Below are 18723 nucleotides of genomic sequence, written 5' to 3' on the forward strand. Positions count from 1 at the left end.
GGAGATGACTGTAATTGACTTCATCTTCCTTGTAAGTGAGTGGTCCCTGTTACAGTCAAGAAGATCTGTTTAGGATCACTGATTTTGGGGTAGAAAAGAAAAAATGTTCCAGGTCCCTTCACTCTCAGAGGCCACAGAACTTTTGTGTTTAGAGCACAGGACACTTGCTGTCTCCAGGAGTTATTTGAACACTGCTGATCTACTGATCTTGCCCATCTGTTGTGGCAGTGAGTTCCTTAGGTAGTATGTTTGTTGTGGGTGAAAGCATTTCCTTGTGTCCTTTCTCAACTGGATCCACAGAGATATAAGATGTGGAGGAGGAGAAAGAATGAGAATTAAAACTTCTTCCCTTAGTCCTTCAGTGTACCCTATGTCTGACATCAAAGCGGGAGGAGAGGCTAATTTGTTTGTTAAGGATGTGATACCTTGGGCACATTTTAACTCTGTGGTATTTTTAATGGCTTTGGTTTGTTGTTTTGTTTTTCTTTCAGAAGAATGTTTCCAAGAAAGCGTCTCAGAAGTTGGGGCCAGCTCAAGTCCCAAAGCTTCTACTTCTGGCCAGTCCAAGGGAAAATAAGTCCAGAAAAAGCGAACATTAAAGAACAGCAATGCCTGAGTAGTTTTAATGCCCATTTATACTAGTGTTTCACCCCAGATCCACCTCTGTTACTCCTTACCTACCACACCAATATCTCTGTGCCACTCAGCATTTGTCTTCTAGCTAGTTCTACCACTTCCACATGTTTTACTTGTTCTCTACCTCCTTCCACAGCTCTAATATCTTTATAGCTTGTATTCCTTGTAATACCATTGCTACCTCGACCTTCTCCTACCCACGTCTCTCCTGCCTGCATGCCTTCCTCCCCTTGCCCTGTGCGTGCCCCCTGATTGTGTTCATCAGTCACTTGTTGCTCTGTCTCATTCAGCCTCATCCCTGCTGGATCATGCACGTAAGTCATTTGCACATTTTTCCTCTCATATCAAGGGTTTCTTTTTGTCAGTGCCAGCATGGCCTGGTTGTATATCTGATAAATGAGTACCTCCTTCATCCTCTGGGCTTCAGATGATCCAGTTACCAGCTGACTGGTTAGGAAGAAATTGTACAGAATTGTACGGACAAATTTTTGTCCGTCTTTGAATCTTTTTCTTTTGAAGGTTTTGTCCTTCTTTCAGAAATTATGAAGCAGCCTGACACTGTGCATGATCTTGAAGGCCTTTCTCAAATTGCTGCCACAGAAGAGCTGCCTGCAGCCAAGGTCACAAAATCAGACTCAGATGATGTCAGTTCACCTGCTCGGTGCACTGGGATGGCATTTAAAAAGCACGCTCCGTCTCCCTGATTCCTGTTTTTGGCCCCCTGGCTCCCCAGCTGCAGTAACCCCTACAGCCCCAACGGTGAGGTGGCCACCTGGGGCTTCTTCCTCTGTTGGGTCCCCAACCCAGGGCAGTCTATGTAGTTATAAAGCTCTGCAAGGCCAGCAGAGCTGCCTGGGTGCAGCGTGACTCTGCAGTTGGACCCACTCTCAGCTTGGAAGAGCAGGCAGTAAAACTGTCAGGAACCACGTCAGCTCCTACAGCCCTTGCCAACTCCCCCAGAGCAAATTCTATTTTGGAAACATCGTATAACACTAATCCTGAAATACATTTAAAAATGATGTTTTCCTTCTGCAAGGTTTTTGAATGTCATACCTCCTGAAGGTAAAATGACAAATTTCTGCCAGCTCTGTATACGTAAAGGACAGAAGACCCTGCTGGAGCAAGGCATGTTCCTTGGAGCTGAGGATGCTCGTACCTATCATTTGTCTTTCCCGTAGCTGCAGAAAAGGTACATGTTTGAACAAAAATGATGCCCGACTTCTGCAGATATGAGTGTGAATAAGGTAATGTGTGTGCCCTGATGCAGCACTGCATGTCTCTTGACAGTCATTTCTCAGGCTAAGTCTTGTTCCTTTGAGACATTATCTGTAGAGGTGTTGGTCCTTGATGTGCCAAGGAATCTTAGTCTGGATGGATCATTTTACACCGAGTTAGAAATGCAGCCAGCTAAGTGTTCAGAGCAAGGATTATCTGCAGCTCACTCTGTGTAGTATTGCACCCTTTTGCCCTAGGCTGGGAAACAGGGGCCTGAGAAATAACCAGAACCAGCCTTAGAGAAGTAACCACACAGCTCATGTTCGCCAGTGGAAGATTACAGAGCTGTTCCACTTCCCAGAGCTAGTTTTCCATGTGTGGATCACTCCTGAGATCTATTACAGACACACAAGCAGGAGGTGCCTCTCCTGAGACGGCTGCAGTGGCAGAATGATTTAGATGTGAGGTTACACCTGGAGCTCAGACGCTCATGTGATCATGGTGGATTTTTCCCACTTCCCAGCCACTTGTGAGGGAGCTGGTTCGCTGGCTGTCTTTGCTGGAAAAAGGCTGGCAAATACTTGCAGAGCGAGTGTTACAGGAGCATTGAGTGTTGAGAAGGGGACTCCAGGGAGCTGAAGGGGCTGATTAAATACAGAATATGCAGTGCTTAGTAGAAGTGGGATCCTTGTCCTTTGCAGCAGTATTAAGCCAGTCCATAGAGGCCATCCTCGTGACACAGCTACGTTTAACAGAAGTATTATGATGGTATGTGCCAAGGTGTGTGAGTGTTACCAGCAGGCAAAGAGGGACTGAATAAAACGAGTGAAAATACAAGAGTGAGCAACTGGCTGGGTAACCCCTGCTAGGCGTGTGCATGATGGCAAACTACTGTGTGGGCAACTAAGAGAAGGGAGCCACACAGTGCCCTCCATCTTGGCCTCTACAGGCCACCAGCAGCAGAACGTCGGGCCTGGGAATGGCTGTGCAGGGGAGGTCTGCTTTGAAGCGAGGGGAGGTGCTGCAGGCCAAGTAAAAGGGCAGGAGCAAAGCTGACATCCACCCAAAGGGCACCAGGATCAGAGAAACCAAGCACGGAGGTATTTTCTTTGACAGTGCTCCATGTCTTTGCCAAGGGAAAGGCTTGCAGTATCTGTAGGTTCCCGGTCATTTCAAATAGCTTTTGGCAGGAAAGATATATATGAGTGTTGAGGATTATAGGAGTTTTGAGGACTTTGTTCCTTCCCTGAACATGGAGGTTACCAAGGCAGCTGCAGCAGGCAAAAGCATTACTGTTCTTGACTGTTGCAGCTGGGTTTTCCCTACTGGTGCTGGATTCCCCCTGTCCGCTCAGGGGCAGCTGGTCAAACGGATCACCTCTAAAATGTTCAGATGCCCACAAGCTCAGAGCTTGTCCTGCCTCACCCCCCCGTGGAAGCGCGCAGCAGCACAGCCTGCCTTTCCTCTGCACAGCTGACGTGCCTTGCAGGGAGGTGCCAAGCTTTAAAGGCTGCCCTTTCCTCTTCCTTTTCCTCCTGTTTTAGTACTAGGTTACACCTTGGTTGCCTGTGTGTGTATGTATGCACGCATGGGTGGTGACTGAAATCCCATTTCCAGGACCCAGCTCGTTCCCTCGGCACAGGAGAACCAGACTGGCAGCACTTACCCCCCTGCCTGCGTGCTGAGCCCTTTCCTGTTCCCCCACCGACCTTGGGCTCCTACTGCCGCCTGCCTGGCTGTCCAGTTTGGGGACAGGGGCATTTAAGGACATGGGGGCTAGTCTGTCTTCCCTGCTGAGGTGACAGGGCAGGATGGATCAGACCCCAGGGGCTGGGCCGTAGGGTGTCAAGGTGCACCTGGCCCTGTGAAAGGGAAGGGATGACACCCCTCTTCCCTCAACCCCCTGCTCACGCACATCCCAGCCCTGCTCCTTGTGCTCTGTATTTTTCCCTTTCCAAAACAAGCAGAAGCTTCTTCCATGTACAATCCGCTTTATATTACAGGCCTGGGCTCCCTCCCCTCCTGCCTCCAGACCAGGACCTGCTGATGCGCTGCTGCCTTGCTCCTCTCTGAGCAGGATTGCCCAGGGGCACAGTGGCAACCATTTCTGGGACAGCCCTTAGAGCATGGGTGAGTCCTTCTTGTCTTTCGGGCTTTCTGGGAGTTTTGTGGTGTCTGTGAGGAGGCTGCTCACTGCTGGAGGACTGTGGGCAGCTGGAGAGACCAGGTTCATGGCGTCCAAAGGCAAGGGCAAGATGAAAGCAGCAGGTTTCTCTGCAGTAAGGGAGTGCAGTGCATGGAGGTAACGGAGCTGAGCAGCAGCAGGGGCACTGGACAGGATCTCAGCCGCCATCCGCAGGGACTCGGAAGCAGCCTTTTCCCCCTCAGCAGCGATCACCTACCAAGGAGGGGAATAAAGAAGGTTTCTGTGAGGTTGGGAGTAAAGGGACATGGACTGTTCGTTACAGAGGGAGGTTGCTACTGTGAAATTCCCAGGGCCAGTGTGATTATAATATTCCTGCTGTCTGAACATCATGGCATGTACTTGACCTCTTGATGCTCCCAAGTTTGGGACCTCGTGTCTAACTTGTTTTTACTGGGCCCATTGGGGCCCATGATTTGGCATACCCTTGCTGCAAAAGCAAGGGAGAGGGCAGCCCCCAGGCTAGGCTTGTGGGAGGAGGGCTGGACATCAACCTTATCCAGGCTCTTGAGCAGCTCAGTGCAAGGGATGGAGACCAATCTGGGCTGAGCAAGATGTGGGGTACGTGACAGTGGTGACAGGCCTGCGCTGGGTTCCTAGGGGAGAGTGAAACCCTGAGGAGGAAGAGATCCCCGTGGGGATGACTGTGGGCCTAGGGATAATCCCAGACTTCTTTGTGTGTCTTTCTGTCCTACCTGTAGGTAAGGTACCAGATTCAGCACTCCACTGGGCTGGCCCAGACTCTTGCTGCAGCTCCCCTTGCTAGTCACAGCTCTTGAAGAGGAATTACAGGAAACATATCTTCCCAGAGCTGTATCCTTGTGTGGCATGTCGCAGGGCCCTCAAACCAGGGGTGGGAAAGGAAGGAGGGAAATTTTGGAAGGAGATGAGAAGTATTCAGAGTTGGCATACCCGCACTTTGGCTTGTCTCTGGGCCTCCGCTTCCACAGCCAGGGACTGCTGGACTTCAGCAGGCAGCTGCACGTTGTTGCTGTGGTAGCAAAGGACAGGGATTAGCTGGGCTCTAGGCTCTCCTGGTCAGTCTGAGGCTTGGAAGGGGCTCATCAGTCAGTCTCTGCAGAGCAGTTCACTCATGTTGTTTGCTCCCTGGGTGTCCCTCTTAGTGTGTCTTACTTTAGCCTTCTATCTCTGTTCCCATCCTCCTTCTCCAGCCTGGTTTTCTAATGACCAGGCTTGCATGATCGCTAGGCAGCAGAGAGACTTCTCTCTGTGCCTCTGAGGCTTGAAGTCTAAGCTCACTCTTTGTGAGACAGCAGAGAATCCACTGGGAGAGTGCTCTCAAGATAGGCACGGGCACTTCCTTCTGTTCATAGATTTACTCATTCACAGCTTGGCTCTCTCTTCCGTAGCCCTCTACGTGATGAGCGAGTCACACCTTCCTGCATGGGCTTTTGAGTGATGAGCCCATCCATACCAGTGCTAAGACCCTGAGACCTTCTAGAGGGAGACACAGGGTTCGGTGCCTGCTGCACCTCTTGGGCTACCAGAATTGGGTGCCAACTCTGCCCACAGCAGCAGTGAAATGGTGATGAGATCCCAGCTAAGGATCCTGCCCTGGCTGTCAGTGCAGGAGCATGTGGGAGTTTTACATGAGGCAGAGGCTGAAAGGGGCAGGGAAAATAGGAAGGCAAGAGGTGATGCTCTACCTTCTGCAGAATAGCTGCAGGGAGAGAGCCAGAGGTGAAGCAGGAGGAGGAGCAGGCAGCAGTGAGCAGGGCAGGACAGGTACTTGCAAAGGGCCAGGGAAGTCCCCTCCACCAGCATTTCCTACCTACATTTCTGTTCTCTCCACTTTGATCCCCCAGCCGCCCGTAACTGCATCCAAAGCCACCTGTGAAGAGGAATAATTTTAGAGCATGGGGAGAACACCAGCCCTGGCCTAGTCCCCTTACAGAGAGTAAGACAGTGCAGGGACATTAATTCAAGGCAGTTAACTGCAGGACTGTAAGGCAGATTTATTAGGTTTTGTGTGCTATTATGTGAGGCCCCTCAAAAATAAAATTATTTCCCTCACTTCCGATTTGTGTTTGCCCCAGGGGTTTAGCACGATTTAACTAGTCCATACTGGTTCAAGCGTGGAACCAATTCATTTCCATAGGAAGCATTCAGTTCCTGATTGGTATCATCATGTACGTGTGTCATGGCCACAGAGAACTGCTGCTGGAGATCCCACGAATACTGGGTTTGTGGCAACTCACTCAGGCTGCAGAATACATTTCTTGTGAGAATCTCCCATTTTTCTGTGAAGGAGACATGTGGTGTTATTGTACCCTTCTGCAAACCGGTGTCTGTGATTTTGAGGGACTGATCACCTGAGCTTCTTTGTGGAGCCTCAGTTCACCCCTTGCTTTGGTGTCTCCCCACTGTGGAAGTACCTTTATCTCCTGGCTGATGCTCTTCCTCTCCAAGAGAAGTTCAGAGAAGGCTCTATGTGCCAGGAGGCGCTTTGTGGTGGTCTGCACCAGCAGCTGGATGGCACTGGAGATGCTGGTCAGGGTGGTGAGGAGAAGAGAGGCATTCTCCAACCGGTAGTAGCAGACGGCATCTATTTCCAAGGTAACCATGTCTTTCGTCACCACCTAAGCAGAAGACGTTAGGGGAGATGGAGCTGGTTCTGATAACTCTAAGGCAGCACAGAAAAGCACACAATTAAGAGAATGATGAAGACTAGCTGCATGGTTAAGTCTTTGTAGTTTCCACCTCTGCTACTGACTGACCTTGGGCAAACTATACAACCTCTGGAACTCAGTTCCCTGAGCAGCACCTTTGTGTCTGTCTCTTCAGTACAGCTGCTGAGCTAGGGGCTGTGAGTAGGTCATCACCCCATGCTGTGTGTCCCTTCCCACTGCCTGGTCCATTCCTGTTCTGAGAGCATAGGCTGTGTCCTGAGGTGTGTGCTTGGTTATTGTATCTCCAGAAGGATTTGCTGTACACCATGGGGGTGAGCCTGGAGATGCTGCTGGACAAGGGCAGTCCCGCTGGCAACGCAGCAGCACAGACAACACAGCCCAAAAGTAGAAGAGGGGCTGTGGCAAGGGAGGTTGCAGGTTCAAGGGTTAGAAGGGAGGGTTCAGCCCTTTCTTCTTCCCGGGCTTATACAGGAGCAGAGTACCCACCCTTACATCATTGTAAGATCTTAGTCTGAGCTCCCATCCCGGCTGCATGCCCTCCTCAGTGTGGTGGGTAAAAAAAAAAACCTGGTCCAGTATCTTTGGCCCAGCCACACCAGCATACATTGGTGTGTGTTACCACTAAAGCATGTCAAATGGAACAGGATTAAAAGCAATCGTTTTAAAAAAGAAGAAAATTCACTGTGATGAATTTTTGGCCTTCCATTTTCTGAGGCGTTAGGGTTACTTTGAGATGTTTTTTCAAACTTTTCTGTACAGGGGCAAAGGCTGGAAGCATAATGTGTAATGTTAGAGATTCAAACAATTGATCTAGAGAGAGGGTGTCAGCCATACCTGGTGGAAGGGGATCTCTAGGGTTTTGAGGCGGAGGTCTACCTTGTGATAAGTGTCCAGACAGGGAAGGAAAAAGAAAAGGCCTGTGGGAGGAAGAGAAAGGCAGCTGGTGATCATCAGAACCACAGAAGTTGCCTCTCCTGCTCTGGAGAACAGGGGAGGGTTTGGCATGCAGAACTACAAAGGAACAGTAATACCAAGGCTCAAATTCTGAGGCTGCTTCTGTGATGGGAAAAGCCATTAGAAGCTACTGGCCCTAAGAGGAAGGGGAGCAAAGACATCCCATCTCCTGTCTGGCCATGCCTGCTTGAAGGGCACCAGCATTTGAGCTTTGCTAGAGCATGAAGCAGAGGAGCGACATGGCTGGGGGGAGCTCAGTAAATACCTTACCGGGCCCTTTGGCTCTGCCAGGAAGGAGACGCCCAAGCCGGAAAACAATGGCTCTCTCATACTCCCGCACTACCTGCAGAGGGAAACAAAAGCCAGGCTGGAGAGGAAGGTGTAGGGCTGGGGAAAGGGGCCCCACGGGTATGGGAGGATGTCTGTTCGGGGAGAGCTGTGCAAAGGGAGGATTTCAGCGAGTGTGAGCTAGTGGTGTCACCTGTCACTGAGTCCCTTTACCCAAGCGGAGAAGCTGGCCCAGAACTGCTGGCTGGCCTTCTGCGTGAGCAGCGTAGGAGCAGCCATGAGACAGCCCAAGATTTGGGAGAGCAGCCCATGGTAGAGCTGCCCAGGGTTTTCCAGGATGAGGCCAGCATTCTGCTTCCTTATAGCCTTGTCACCGAAATCAGGAGTAAAACCTCTTAACACCAATGTAGTATTAAGAAGCAGGCACACCTTTATTGCAGCGCTGGGGACACGGGGGATAGCTCCACCTTGCATGTCCACCTTAGCATCAAAATTTAAGGATTTTTATACACTTTTTCAGTCAAGTCATTGTTACATAACCTCTGCGTTGATTGGTTTCACCCATCATACAATCACATCAATATTCCAATCTTACTATAATCATTGGTTAGCTCTCCATCACCCGATCACATCAATATTTTAATTTTATTATAATCATTGGTTAGCTTTACTGGATGGTATCCTTAATATTTAAATCAAGATAGGAAGGGTAAGGGGATTTCCAAGTAGCATTACTGGTGTTCATTGTATTTCACTATCACCCATGTCAGTCTCCTAACAAAACAAGAAGTCCAGTAACTCCATTGTATTCAACTAGTGTCCATGACGGTCTCTAACAAAACAAAAAGTCCAGTAACTTACCTAGTGGGGTTTCTATGGTTACCTGTTAAAATTTAACAATCCTATAGCTAACTTTATAGATTCTAAAGCAGAACACAGCACCACTTCTATTATTATACCTATTCTATTAAACTTATCTTCTTATGATTTTAAATTAAATTTCATTTAATTTCAAATATTTATAACAGCCTGGCCAAATTCGAACACACTGAGCTTAAAATTTTCCATGTTGGTTGTTTGCCTCCAAGGGAACCAAGTGTGTGTGTGCTCACACTTGTAAGATCTGAGCCATAATACTTGACGCTCTTGTTGAGAACAAGATACACGTGAAATTTCCTGAGAAGTGGTTATCAAAATATGCCTACTTGTAGCCATGCTATGAATCTGAGAAAATGGGAGGAAGAGCGAAAATCTGCAATCTCTTCAATTTTTTAATTCAAAACCTATTTACCCTGCTGCTGCAACGCAACCATCTCTGGGCTTGGTAGGTTGAGGGTTATGTTTGAAAGTGAACGGACCTGCAATGTGTTTTAAAAAAGAGAAACCTCAGCCTCTGCCTCCTGATATTGCAGCAGGAGTATCTGATAGGCAGTGTCTGGACCCCTGTGCAGCCCTCTGCAGCAGCAACATGTGATAAAGGATAAGTCAAAATTAATGATGAGTTGAAGAGGTGTAAATAGGGCCTTAGGCCAAAAAAGCTTTATGCTCACGTTCAACACATGGTGAACCAGTGAGTTACATCCACATCAGACACGAAATACTAAACGTAGAGAGGCCCTGTGACTATTCTCACCTTCATGCAGAACCAGACAGAAATGGGGAAGGTCATTACGATGAACAGGAAAGACAAGATGGTCAGAAGCCACTCACAGATACCCAGACCCGGAGACTTTGCACCTAGGGAGAAATCCAACATGACTTTATTAGGAGAGGACTGCTCCCAGAATACTGATGGCCTGACAAGTGCCTGCACAGATCAGCTTTGATGTTGTCCTTTGCCTAGACCCGGTGTACATGAACCATTTGGCTCTCTCTGGAGCTGTGTTAAAGAATACTCCCTGCCCCAGCTGGCCAGGAGCTGCCACGATGGACTGACAGGTTTTGCCTCTGCTTTACTGGCAGAAATTGAGCCATGCTTCTCCATAGTGCCTTGACTAGAGAGCAGCCTTTAGCTTGAAGACCTGCAGCTACCAAGCAGCGTCGAAAGGCTTGCAACGGGCAACTTGTTAGCTGAGCTGGGATCCCAGAAGCTTATCAGGGAAGAGAAGCTAACGTCAAAAAGACTGTAAATAAGAGGTAGCTTTCAACATGCATAGCCTGAGGTGCCCTTCTCTGTCAGAGTATCTCAGGTCTTTTTGGGATAGGATTTTAGTGGCATCCTAGCTCCCTAATGTGATGGGACCAAGCCACTGGTGCTGCTGAAATCTCCCTGTGCTCCACAGCAGCCACACCAAAGTGCTGGAGGCTGACTGGGGTGGTCAGCCCCAGATATTACCTTCTACATCTCCCCAAAGTGAGTGTGGGTCATCTTGATCTGGTTGCCCTTTGTTGTGCTCCTGCCTGAGGGAAAATCTGCAGGTATGGCATGAAAATAGATTACTTCTGGGTGTACCTCGACCCAGAGAGTGGACCATGTTTTCCAGCAGTGAAGTTAGCATCCCTGCATCCCTCCCATTTTGAATTCCTTCTAGTACTTCCACCCCTGCCCCTTTGCCTTTAGAGCTCTCTGCAGAGCCACCAGGTCCTGAGAGAAGTTCAGATCTGCGTGATCAACCTGCACGATCACTAGAGCTCCACAGCACCACTTGCTAGCTGGGATTCCCATAACTGAAGCAGAAAGAGGTAGTTGTGAAAAATTAGTTCCCAGAGAAACAGGAGCAAGTCTGAACCTTTGTGTCACTCTACAGCAGCAAAGGTGCTGGCGTTGAAGCGGACAAGTGACTCTGGCTCCTGTAACATCCATCCTGCCAAAAGCCTCACGATGCTCTCTCCTGTTGTGGCAGGCTGGGAATCTGCTTAACACATGCCCTGGAGAGGAGCTGCCCTCGAGGGTTGTCCAGAAGGGGAGCTACGACTGTGCACCTCAAGCGCAGTTCTTCCCTGCGGTGCAGTTCTTTGGGCTGTGGACTGGCACTGAGGCTAACTCTGTCCACCTAAAGAAGGGCAAGCAAGAAAAGGAAGAGAGTAGAGCATGAACAGAACTGGGGAGCAGTGAGCTGAAGCATGAAGGGTGCTGGGGATGTAACTGCTTGTTGCAAAAAGTTCATCACTTTGCTAGATGGTGTTGATCAGCCTGTACTGACTGCAGAACCTGGCTAGGAGGCTGCCTCGAGTCTCCCATATCCCGTCCTGATGATAACCACATCTCTGCAAGGTGTGTGTGATGACACCGTGCAGAGAGCAGAGTCATACTGTGACCATAGAGGGTCAAAGAGCCCGTGGCTTTCCTGCCCCTTCCCTTCCATAGGCCATACCTTCCTCCTGCTGCTCGCTGTCCAGCAACGCCATTGCCTGCATTTCTTCATCAGATATCACATCGTCCACATCCACCACCGTGGATGTGTGCACCCGACCGTCGGTCCCTGTGGTGCTCTTGATCTCCTTTGTTTTCTCCTGCTTTATGTCTCCCCTTCCTTTCCCAGCTTCTGTGCTGCTCTCCTTCTTCTCTTGTTTACTCTGTGTAGCTGGGGACTCTCTGCATCTCCTGTGAGACTCCCTGGAAGAGCTCCGAGACCTCTTATCCATCCTCATTTGTGCTGAGGAGCATGCAGCTGCCTGTGGGAGCTGGGTGAATCTCTGCTTGAATTTATTGCTGTAAGCAGGAAAACCAGGTGATGGGGGGTGGGGGGGAGAGAAAGGGAGGTGTCAGATCAAGGGGGCTTGTTTATCACAGGCTTGTCAGACCTAACAGACAGTGAAGTGAGCAAGCTGTTTGCCAGCTGCTCTGCTCTCATCGCACACTGCTGTGGAGATGGGAGGAAAGGTTCGACATGGACAGGGTGGGCTCCAGGAGGACATTCTGTTTGCATCTTCCTGCCTTTGGAAATAAAACACAATCAAAGGCACTCAGATGATTTTTTAGTAGATGTTTTCTGCAAAGCTGTTGAAAAGCAACCTAAAAGTAACTGTCAGACATGTGGCTCCTAAGACCTCAGATGGTGAGAGTGGCCCAGAGCAATAAACACCAGCATGAAAAACCTTTACTGGCGAGAGCAGTGGAGAGGGCATTGCGGAGAATGGCTGGGTGAGTAGCATCTCACACCGGTCTGCTCTCTAGAAACCCTTTGGCTGGCACAGTGGAGGGACACTGGCAGCAAACTCCCTCTCTCTAGGGTCACCTCACATTTTAGCAGGGAGGGAAATCAGCTGGTCCCAGTTCAACCATGAACTTTCCTCAATGGGTGCAAAGCATGGAGGCCATTGCAGGGTTAGAGCTGTTGAATTCCTGAAAGAGTTTGTGCCTAAATGCTTCTGTATTTTTCTACAGCAGGAGCGTGGCAGAGCAAACATAAGAGCTTTTTCTTTTCATGCTGCACAGCCTGTGGTGACACCTGCAGAAACCTCTGCAAGAAACACTTTTAAAGTGTTAAATTCACTGACCGTATTAAAGAAACCAGCACCTGGCTAGAAGTTATACTGCAGCAAGACAAGGCTGGAACATAAAGCGGTGACTCCCTTGTCAATGGGGCAGTGCTGAGCTCAGGGATGCCCAGCCTCTGATGTGGAGGAGTGGCTGGAGGGAGCTGGAAAGCTGGGTGGGGAGGTGCTGCTCTTGTTTTTTCACAGATTCCTATTTTATTACAGTCTTGTGGCCCACCCAGAGTCAGGATATTGCAGGCAGGGAGGGCAGGAGCACCAGCTCCCTGCTTTCTCTGCTCTGTCGTGCTGGGTGCCTTGTCAGCAGGTCACCGGGGAAGCAGTGGATGGAGAGGGCTAAGGGCAGAGGAGGAAAGTTGGGCAGACATAGGTTGTAATTAATAAACTCATACAGTGTCTGTATTTGCTTTAGAAGTGCTCCAGAGACTTTTTTGCTTTGTGTTTATCACTTGGCCAACATGGGGCAGGGGGAGATGGTCTCCAGCTGCCGAAAAGGCAGGTGGTGTTTCAAGCAGCAGCAGTAGTAGGTGGTGGCTCAGGTCTGGTTTTGGTTGGGCAGCACAGACTTTGGTTGATTTCTTGTCAACAGCACCATGGCATATTTAACACCTCCAAACCCTCAACCTTCTGCTTTTGTCCAGTGTTTAATTTGGCCAGCGGCTCCCAACTCCTCCATCCCCATGGGATGTTTTCAGCTGCTACCTTGGGATGGGGGAGATGCTTCAAGAGCACGTGCTGATGGGTTTGCAACCTTTGCTGTCCCAAAATCCGCAGCTTCCTCCCCTCTTGTCATATTGAAATGTATCCTCGTGTGGAAATCAACCAGGCTGTTGAGGTTTCTCGGAGGACTGCAAACCCTTAGGAAACGGCCATCGCAACCCAGTTCACCACACTCTTCGGCCTGGGGAAAGTCACTCAGTCTCTCCACTGTGGGTTTTCCTCTCAGATGGGACTAAAAAATACAAGACTGCTCTTAATAACGTTGGTGTTTGTCACCTTAAAGGAATCGGTCCTTTTTTTTTTATCTTTTGCCACACACTGACTTTTCCTGTCAGAAAGAATCACAGAATCAATCAGGTTGGAAGAGCCCTCTGGGATCATAGAGTCCAACCATTGCCCTAACACCACCATGTCAACTAGACCATGGCACTAAGTGCCATGTCCAGTCTTTTCTTAAACACCTCCAGAGCTGGTGACTCCACCACCTCCCTGGGCAGCCCCTTCCAATGGCTAATGACCCTTGCTGAGAAGAAATGCTTCCTAATGTCCAACCTGAACCTCCCCTGGCAAAGCCTGAGGCTGTGTCCTCTTGTCCTATCGCTAGTAGCCTGGGAGAAGAGGCCGACTCCCACTCTACTACAACCTCCCTTCAGGTAGTTGTAGACTGCACTAAGGTCACCTCTGAGCCTCCTCTTCTCCAGGCTAAACAACCCCAGCTCCCTCAGCCGTTCCTCGTAGGACAGACCCTCCAGACCCTTCACCAGCTTGGTCGCCCTCCTCTGGACTCGCTCCAACACCTCAACATCTTTCTTGAAGTGCGGGGCCCAGAACTGGACACAGTATTCAAGGTGCGGCCTCACCAGTGCCGAGTACAGAGGGATGATCACTTCCCTAGACCAGCTGGCTACACTATCCCTAATAGAGGCCAGGATGCCATTGGCCTTCTTGGCCACCTGGGCACACTGCTGGCTCATGTTTAGCCGGCTGTTGATCAGCACCCCCAGGTCTCTTCCCGCCGGGCCGCTTTCTAACCACTCTTCCCCCAGCCTGTAGTGCTGCAGGGGGTTGTTGTGGCCCAAGTGTAAGACCCGGCACTTGTTCTTGTTGAACCTCATGCCGTTGGTCTCGGCCCATCGATCCAACCTGTCCACATCCCTCTGTAGGGCCTTCCTACCCTCCAGCAGATCGACACTCCCACCCAGCTTGGTGTCATCTGCAAAGAAGGACACATCCCTAACGTTTTCACTCAGGAGGAGGCAGGGCCAGCAGCGCCGTGCAGGCCCCGGGGTCCGCTCCCCCAGGACAGGCTCCCTCCCCGCTGCGGGAAGCCCCTCATGCTCGCCTCAGGGCGGCGCCGGGGAGGGCGCTGAGGAGAGGCAGTGCCGCCTCCGCCCGCGCGGTGGCGCCCTACCGGCCCCGCTGCAGTAGGAGGCGGAGGGGGACGCCCCGCCCCGCCCCGCCCTCGCGCCCCAGAAGGGCGGGAAAGGCCGCGCGCAGGCGCGCAGCGGGGGTGGGCCCGGGGCGGCGCGATGGCGCGGTGAGTGCGGGCGGCGCCGGGGGCCGCAGCGACCCCCTGGGGAGGGTCCCCAGGCTGTGGTTTAGGGGCACAGGGATCCCTTTAGGGGGCAGTGACCCTATGGGGAGGGCGGAATCCCCAGGCGCGGGTTTAGGAGCTCTCTGTGAGGCCGGTGGGGTGGGGGGATCCTCAGGCAGCAGTTCAGGGGCCGCTGTGGAGCGGCAGGGTTTGTAGAGGGCAGTCCCTGGGGCGGGGGCTTAAGGGGTGCACTGAACTCTGGGGGGGTGCAGTGCTTGCAGTGGCCACATCCCATGGGGACAGGCAGTGGATGCAGGAGGAGCCATGATCTTAGCTGGGACGGTGGGTGCCGAAGGGTGGCACCTCCAGGGGTGCAGGCAAGGAAACAGAGGGGTTGGTAGGTGGGGGCTGTTGGTGAACCTGGCTTGCTGCCCTCTCCCCCCACCAGCTGTCAGCTGCTAAGTGGTAAGAAGTCTTCTTGTCCGTATTTGAGCAGCTGTGGTACATGTTGTTTTCTGCTTGCTTTTGTTTGACCTTTAGCGTGGACATGTGGAAGCGGGCAGAGCTTATGGAGATGCTGAAGAAGGAGGTGAGGTCGCTGCTAATGGCTGTCAAAGAGGGCTTAACCCCAGCGGAGTTGGAGCAGGAGTACATGGCCATGATTGGCAAACCTCTCCCTCTGCGTGACCTGGGCTTCCAATCCACCATGGAGCTGGTGGCACATATGCCTGGAGTTGTCCGAGTCTGTCCTTATGAGAAAGGCACTTTTATCCTCAAAGGTGAGGTTTTATTTCCTTATGGGTGGAGGAGTTTGGAACCACATACTAGTATGAAATGATGCTCCAAAATGGGGACGTGCAGGATTAATTCCCAGAGCTGTAGGTCACATATCTCTGTTACTCTTTTTCTCATATAGCTCTGTTTAATTTATTGTCTTTGATGTTTCTTCCTGTATTTTGATCTCCCATTTAATGCTTTTCCGCTCTCCCCCTGAAAAATCAAACAGCCTTCTAGTTATTTTTGTACATTTTGCATTCTGCACTTAATTTAGAAACTGCAGTCACGTTTCTTATGGGTACACTAGAACTGGTAAGCTTCACTTTTCCTGTAAATGCAGACTACAGCAGGATCCAAAACCAAGGATGGGGCCTCTCAGGAGAAGTTGTAAATGTTTCCCTACCTGACCCCATGGGAAGTTTGGTCTGTATCAGAAAACCTTTTTCATTTTCCTTTTCTTTGGGGAAGAGCTGTGGAAACAAATGGTGGGTGCAAACAGTTGATCGGGAAGGGTGAAATGATTTTTTTTTTTAAGAGTGCTACAGTAAGACAAGAAAAAGTTGTTTAAAAGCATGAAAAAGACCTGGGCTGCTCTCCAGGGAGACCTTGCCTGGGTGGGTGGGTGCTCCATAGTGGGGGTTTACTGTGATTCTGGCTGAGGGGAGCAATGAGCCATTTACTGTTTTCCCAACAGAACTTGCAGCAGCTGGATTTGCAGTTGTGATCCCGTGTCCAAGAATTTGACCCGCCTTCCTACCTGGGTCTGGATTTATAGGAATGAGGGTGCAAATTGGTTGTTGGCTGTTAAATCTGGTTCAGTCCAGTTTGCAAAGGGAGAGGAAAAGTGGTTGCCCTGCTGGAAATCAGCCAGGAATGAGTGTGATTGCTTTTGAAGGAGACACCTGCTTCTGAAAAGGGTGGGGGGAAGAGGAAAGAAAGGAAAGAAGAGGAGCTTTGCCAGTGGAGAGCTTTTAGTGGTTCACTGTTTTGGTAGTCCAATAGTTTATTTCTTTCTGTTGTAGCCGTTGCAGATGAGAGCACCAAAGCGATTGCTAAACTGGTTGCCAGACAGAAGAGAAGTGGTAAGGCACGGAAGAGTGTTGTTGTGAAGGCAGATGCTGCTTCTCGCTCTAAGAAACCACAGAATTGCCCTTGGAGGGGCAGGGCTCCTGTCCTGCCAGCAACGGTGAAGGCTGAGCTGAAGGATCTACTGAGTTCCTCACCACTTCTGCTCTTGGACTTTGATAAGGCCTTCTTCAAACGCTTTGGCCGGGTGTTCAAGTACACGCAATATGGCTTTTTGTCCATGTTTGAAGTCCTCAGAAGCGTGTCTGATATCATTGCGGTTGAGAGGACAAGAGCAGGTTCCTTGCTGATCCTGAAGAACTGCCTGGCAAGTGAGATAGAGAAGGAAGAGGTGCAGCAAGGCAAGGTGGGGGAAGAGACTCCACAAGGTGAGGCGATGTGTTATTTAACTGAAAGCATGTGGCTCTCGCAAGCGCTGTGGCCAAGAAACTGTGTTTCAAGTGTTGCTGTAGTAGTCCCGGTTCCCCTAGGTTTTCGCACAGAAGGGCCTTGGGGTGCTGCAGAAGCAGCTGTTACAAGGGAGTTGTCGTGGTAGCAGAGAACTTAACTGGAAATTTTCCACAGCTTGCTACCTTTTTCTTGGTGTGAGGTGAAAGAAGGGATGTTTAACCCGTTCAGAGTACGGGCTTTTTGAATGTGTGTGCGGGACTGGAATTTCTAGTCATTCCAGGCAATAGATAACAAAACCAGAAGGATCTCCAGAAGGTCTGCTCCGCAGGCTGGTAAAGCCTTTCGATGTGCTTTTTGAGTCTGAAGGTTTAGCACTAGTCTGAAAGGCACAGCTACAATGTTCCACAAAAGAAAGCAGAAGAGACTGTGGATGTCCTCAGTGTTCCCATAACAGCTATGAGAGAAGGCAGAAAATCACTTGTGGTTCCTGCCAAATTCCTGATTTTTCTGGGGAAAATTAATTTTAGCATCATTCTAGCAATTGATTTAACCCTTAGCATGCTTACAGGAGCAAGTGTTTTTTGGTTTTTTGTTCTCTTTTAATTTATTAATACAGTGAAGGATGGCTCTCAAGTGAGTCCTCATGACTCTGGTGGCTGGGAGTGCTACAAGAGATGAGAAAAATGGCACCAGTGCTTTCAGACTTTAATTTTCAGGAGTCTTCTCTTTCTGCTTAATATGTAACACCGCATCAATCCAACAAAGAATAACAGCCAAATTATTGTCTTTGCAGCAGCACCTGCAGTTGAGATACCTCCTTTGAAACCCAGCTGTGAGACGAAGGGCTTCCATCTGACAGCAGAAGAGAAGTCAGAGCCAGTGGAAACAGCAACAGTAGATTTGGCTGATGGCCTCAAACAAGTAAGTGGGTAGACAAGCGATCTGTAGCTTTTTCATGTGTTAATACAGGGGATGAGACTCTTTTTTACTGCTTTTTTTTCTGATGAGTTTGCATTGTTGATGCACTGCTGTTCCAAAAATTTCTGTAGCTGTTGTAGATGAGTCTGAAGGTGACCAGACTTATACTGCCCTGGTATATAGCTTTATATGCCACCAAAACTAGGTCTTTTTCTTGTCTCTTTCTGGTCTTGAGATCTATGTTACAGATCATCTGAGGTCAGTTAAGCATGATCTTGCTCTGTGATAATAGTGATGATCCCTTTTGGTGTCCTTACTTGTAATTGGACTTTAATTACTTTGTTCTGAGACTAGCTGTGTGGAATTTCCCCTGCTGCAGTAGGCAGGGCTTAACTGTTGAGCAGCTGTATGACAGAGCTGGGGAATGGTCCTCAGAGACCTTGATTCCTGCGGTCTCAGCTCTGCTGTTTGGTTGGACTTTGAGAATTTTGTTGTTTTTTAGCAGTGTACTTTTAGAAAGGGATGGAGAAGAACAGTACAGAGGCTCTGAACTGCCAAACCTGGTTGGGAAAATTTGTGTCTCCTGGGTTTTTTTTTTGAGCATCTTTAGGCCTTCTTTTTCTCAGGAAAATCCTCCTACTGAGTTATTTCCTCTGCCAAGCTTGTCTTGTGGCTGTATGCAACTGTAGGTTGGAGTGCATAGGGAAGGTCCCAGGAATTCTTCCTGAATTTGGTGTTTTGTGCACTAGTGAACTGGGAAGCCTGGGACTACGAGTTGGACTTTGTGCAGCACTTCATAAAGCATAGCATTTAGAGATTTTGGGCAGGCTGTTCTGATCCTTTAAAGAAATTTTAGTTTGGTGTGATGAAGTTCACAGGGAACTCCCCTAGATCAAACGAAGTCTGCTTGTGGG

General features: G+C 49.7%; 3 protein-coding genes across 8 annotated transcripts in view; 2 read left to right on the plus strand and 1 right to left on the minus strand.

Annotated features, from left to right (window-relative positions):
* Positions 1-616, plus strand: part of AXDND1 (axonemal dynein light chain domain containing 1) — a 19937-nt gene extending 19321 nt beyond the window's left edge. Inside the window, 1 exon segment of the mRNA XM_068416745.1 lies at positions 492-616. Within this exon segment, the coding sequence (XP_068272846.1) occupies positions 492-616 (125 nt within the window).
* Positions 588-18723, plus strand: part of TDRD5 (tudor domain containing 5) — a 31704-nt gene continuing 13568 nt past the window's right edge. Inside the window, exons 1-5 of one of the 6 annotated variants that reach the window (XM_068417047.1) lie at positions 588-1880; positions 3855-3981; positions 15179-15417; positions 16438-16869; positions 17685-17812. In XM_068417047.1, the coding sequence (XP_068273148.1) occupies positions 15186-15417; positions 16438-16869; positions 17685-17812 (792 nt within the window). In that variant the 5' untranslated portion in view covers positions 588-1880; positions 3855-3981; positions 15179-15185. Of the gene's footprint in view, positions 3982-10569; positions 11602-15178; positions 15418-16437; positions 16870-17684; positions 17813-18723 lie in introns of those variants that run through there. The other 5 variants (XM_068417049.1, XM_068417050.1, XM_068417052.1 and 2 more) reach the window with 5 other exon arrangements.
* Positions 3971-11538, minus strand: NPHS2 (NPHS2 stomatin family member, podocin). Its single transcript, XM_068417054.1, has 8 exons — positions 11262-11538; positions 9581-9684; positions 7930-8002; positions 7540-7622; positions 6451-6654; positions 5851-5906; positions 4967-5045; positions 3971-4249 (listed from the first exon to the last, which is right to left on the minus strand). The coding sequence occupies exons 1-8, from the start codon at positions 11536-11538 to the stop codon at positions 3971-3973; spliced, it is 1155 nt and encodes a 384-aa protein (XP_068273155.1).

Source organism: Nyctibius grandis, chromosome 21 (assembly GCF_013368605.1).
Source record: "Nyctibius grandis isolate bNycGra1 chromosome 21, bNycGra1.pri, whole genome shotgun sequence".
Classification (NCBI taxonomy): Eukaryota; Metazoa; Chordata; class Aves; order Nyctibiiformes; family Nyctibiidae; genus Nyctibius; species Nyctibius grandis.

What these genes read in the sequence shown, in the direction of transcription:
- NPHS2 (XM_068417054.1), bottom strand. Translation starts at nt 11,538, where the DNA reads ATGAGGATGGATAAGAGGTCTCGGAGCTCTTCCAGGGAGTCTCACAGG. An exon ending in CAGCGAGCAGCAGGAGGAAG is followed by an intron (nt 9,685 to 11,261) that starts GTATGGCCTATG and finishes ATTTCTCCCTAG; the next exon opens with GTGCAAAGTCTCCGGGTCTG. An exon ending in TAGAGATCCCCTTCCACCAG is followed by an intron (nt 6,655 to 7,539) that starts GTATGGCTGACA and finishes TCTTCTGCTTAG; the next exon opens with GTGGTGACGAAAGACATGGT.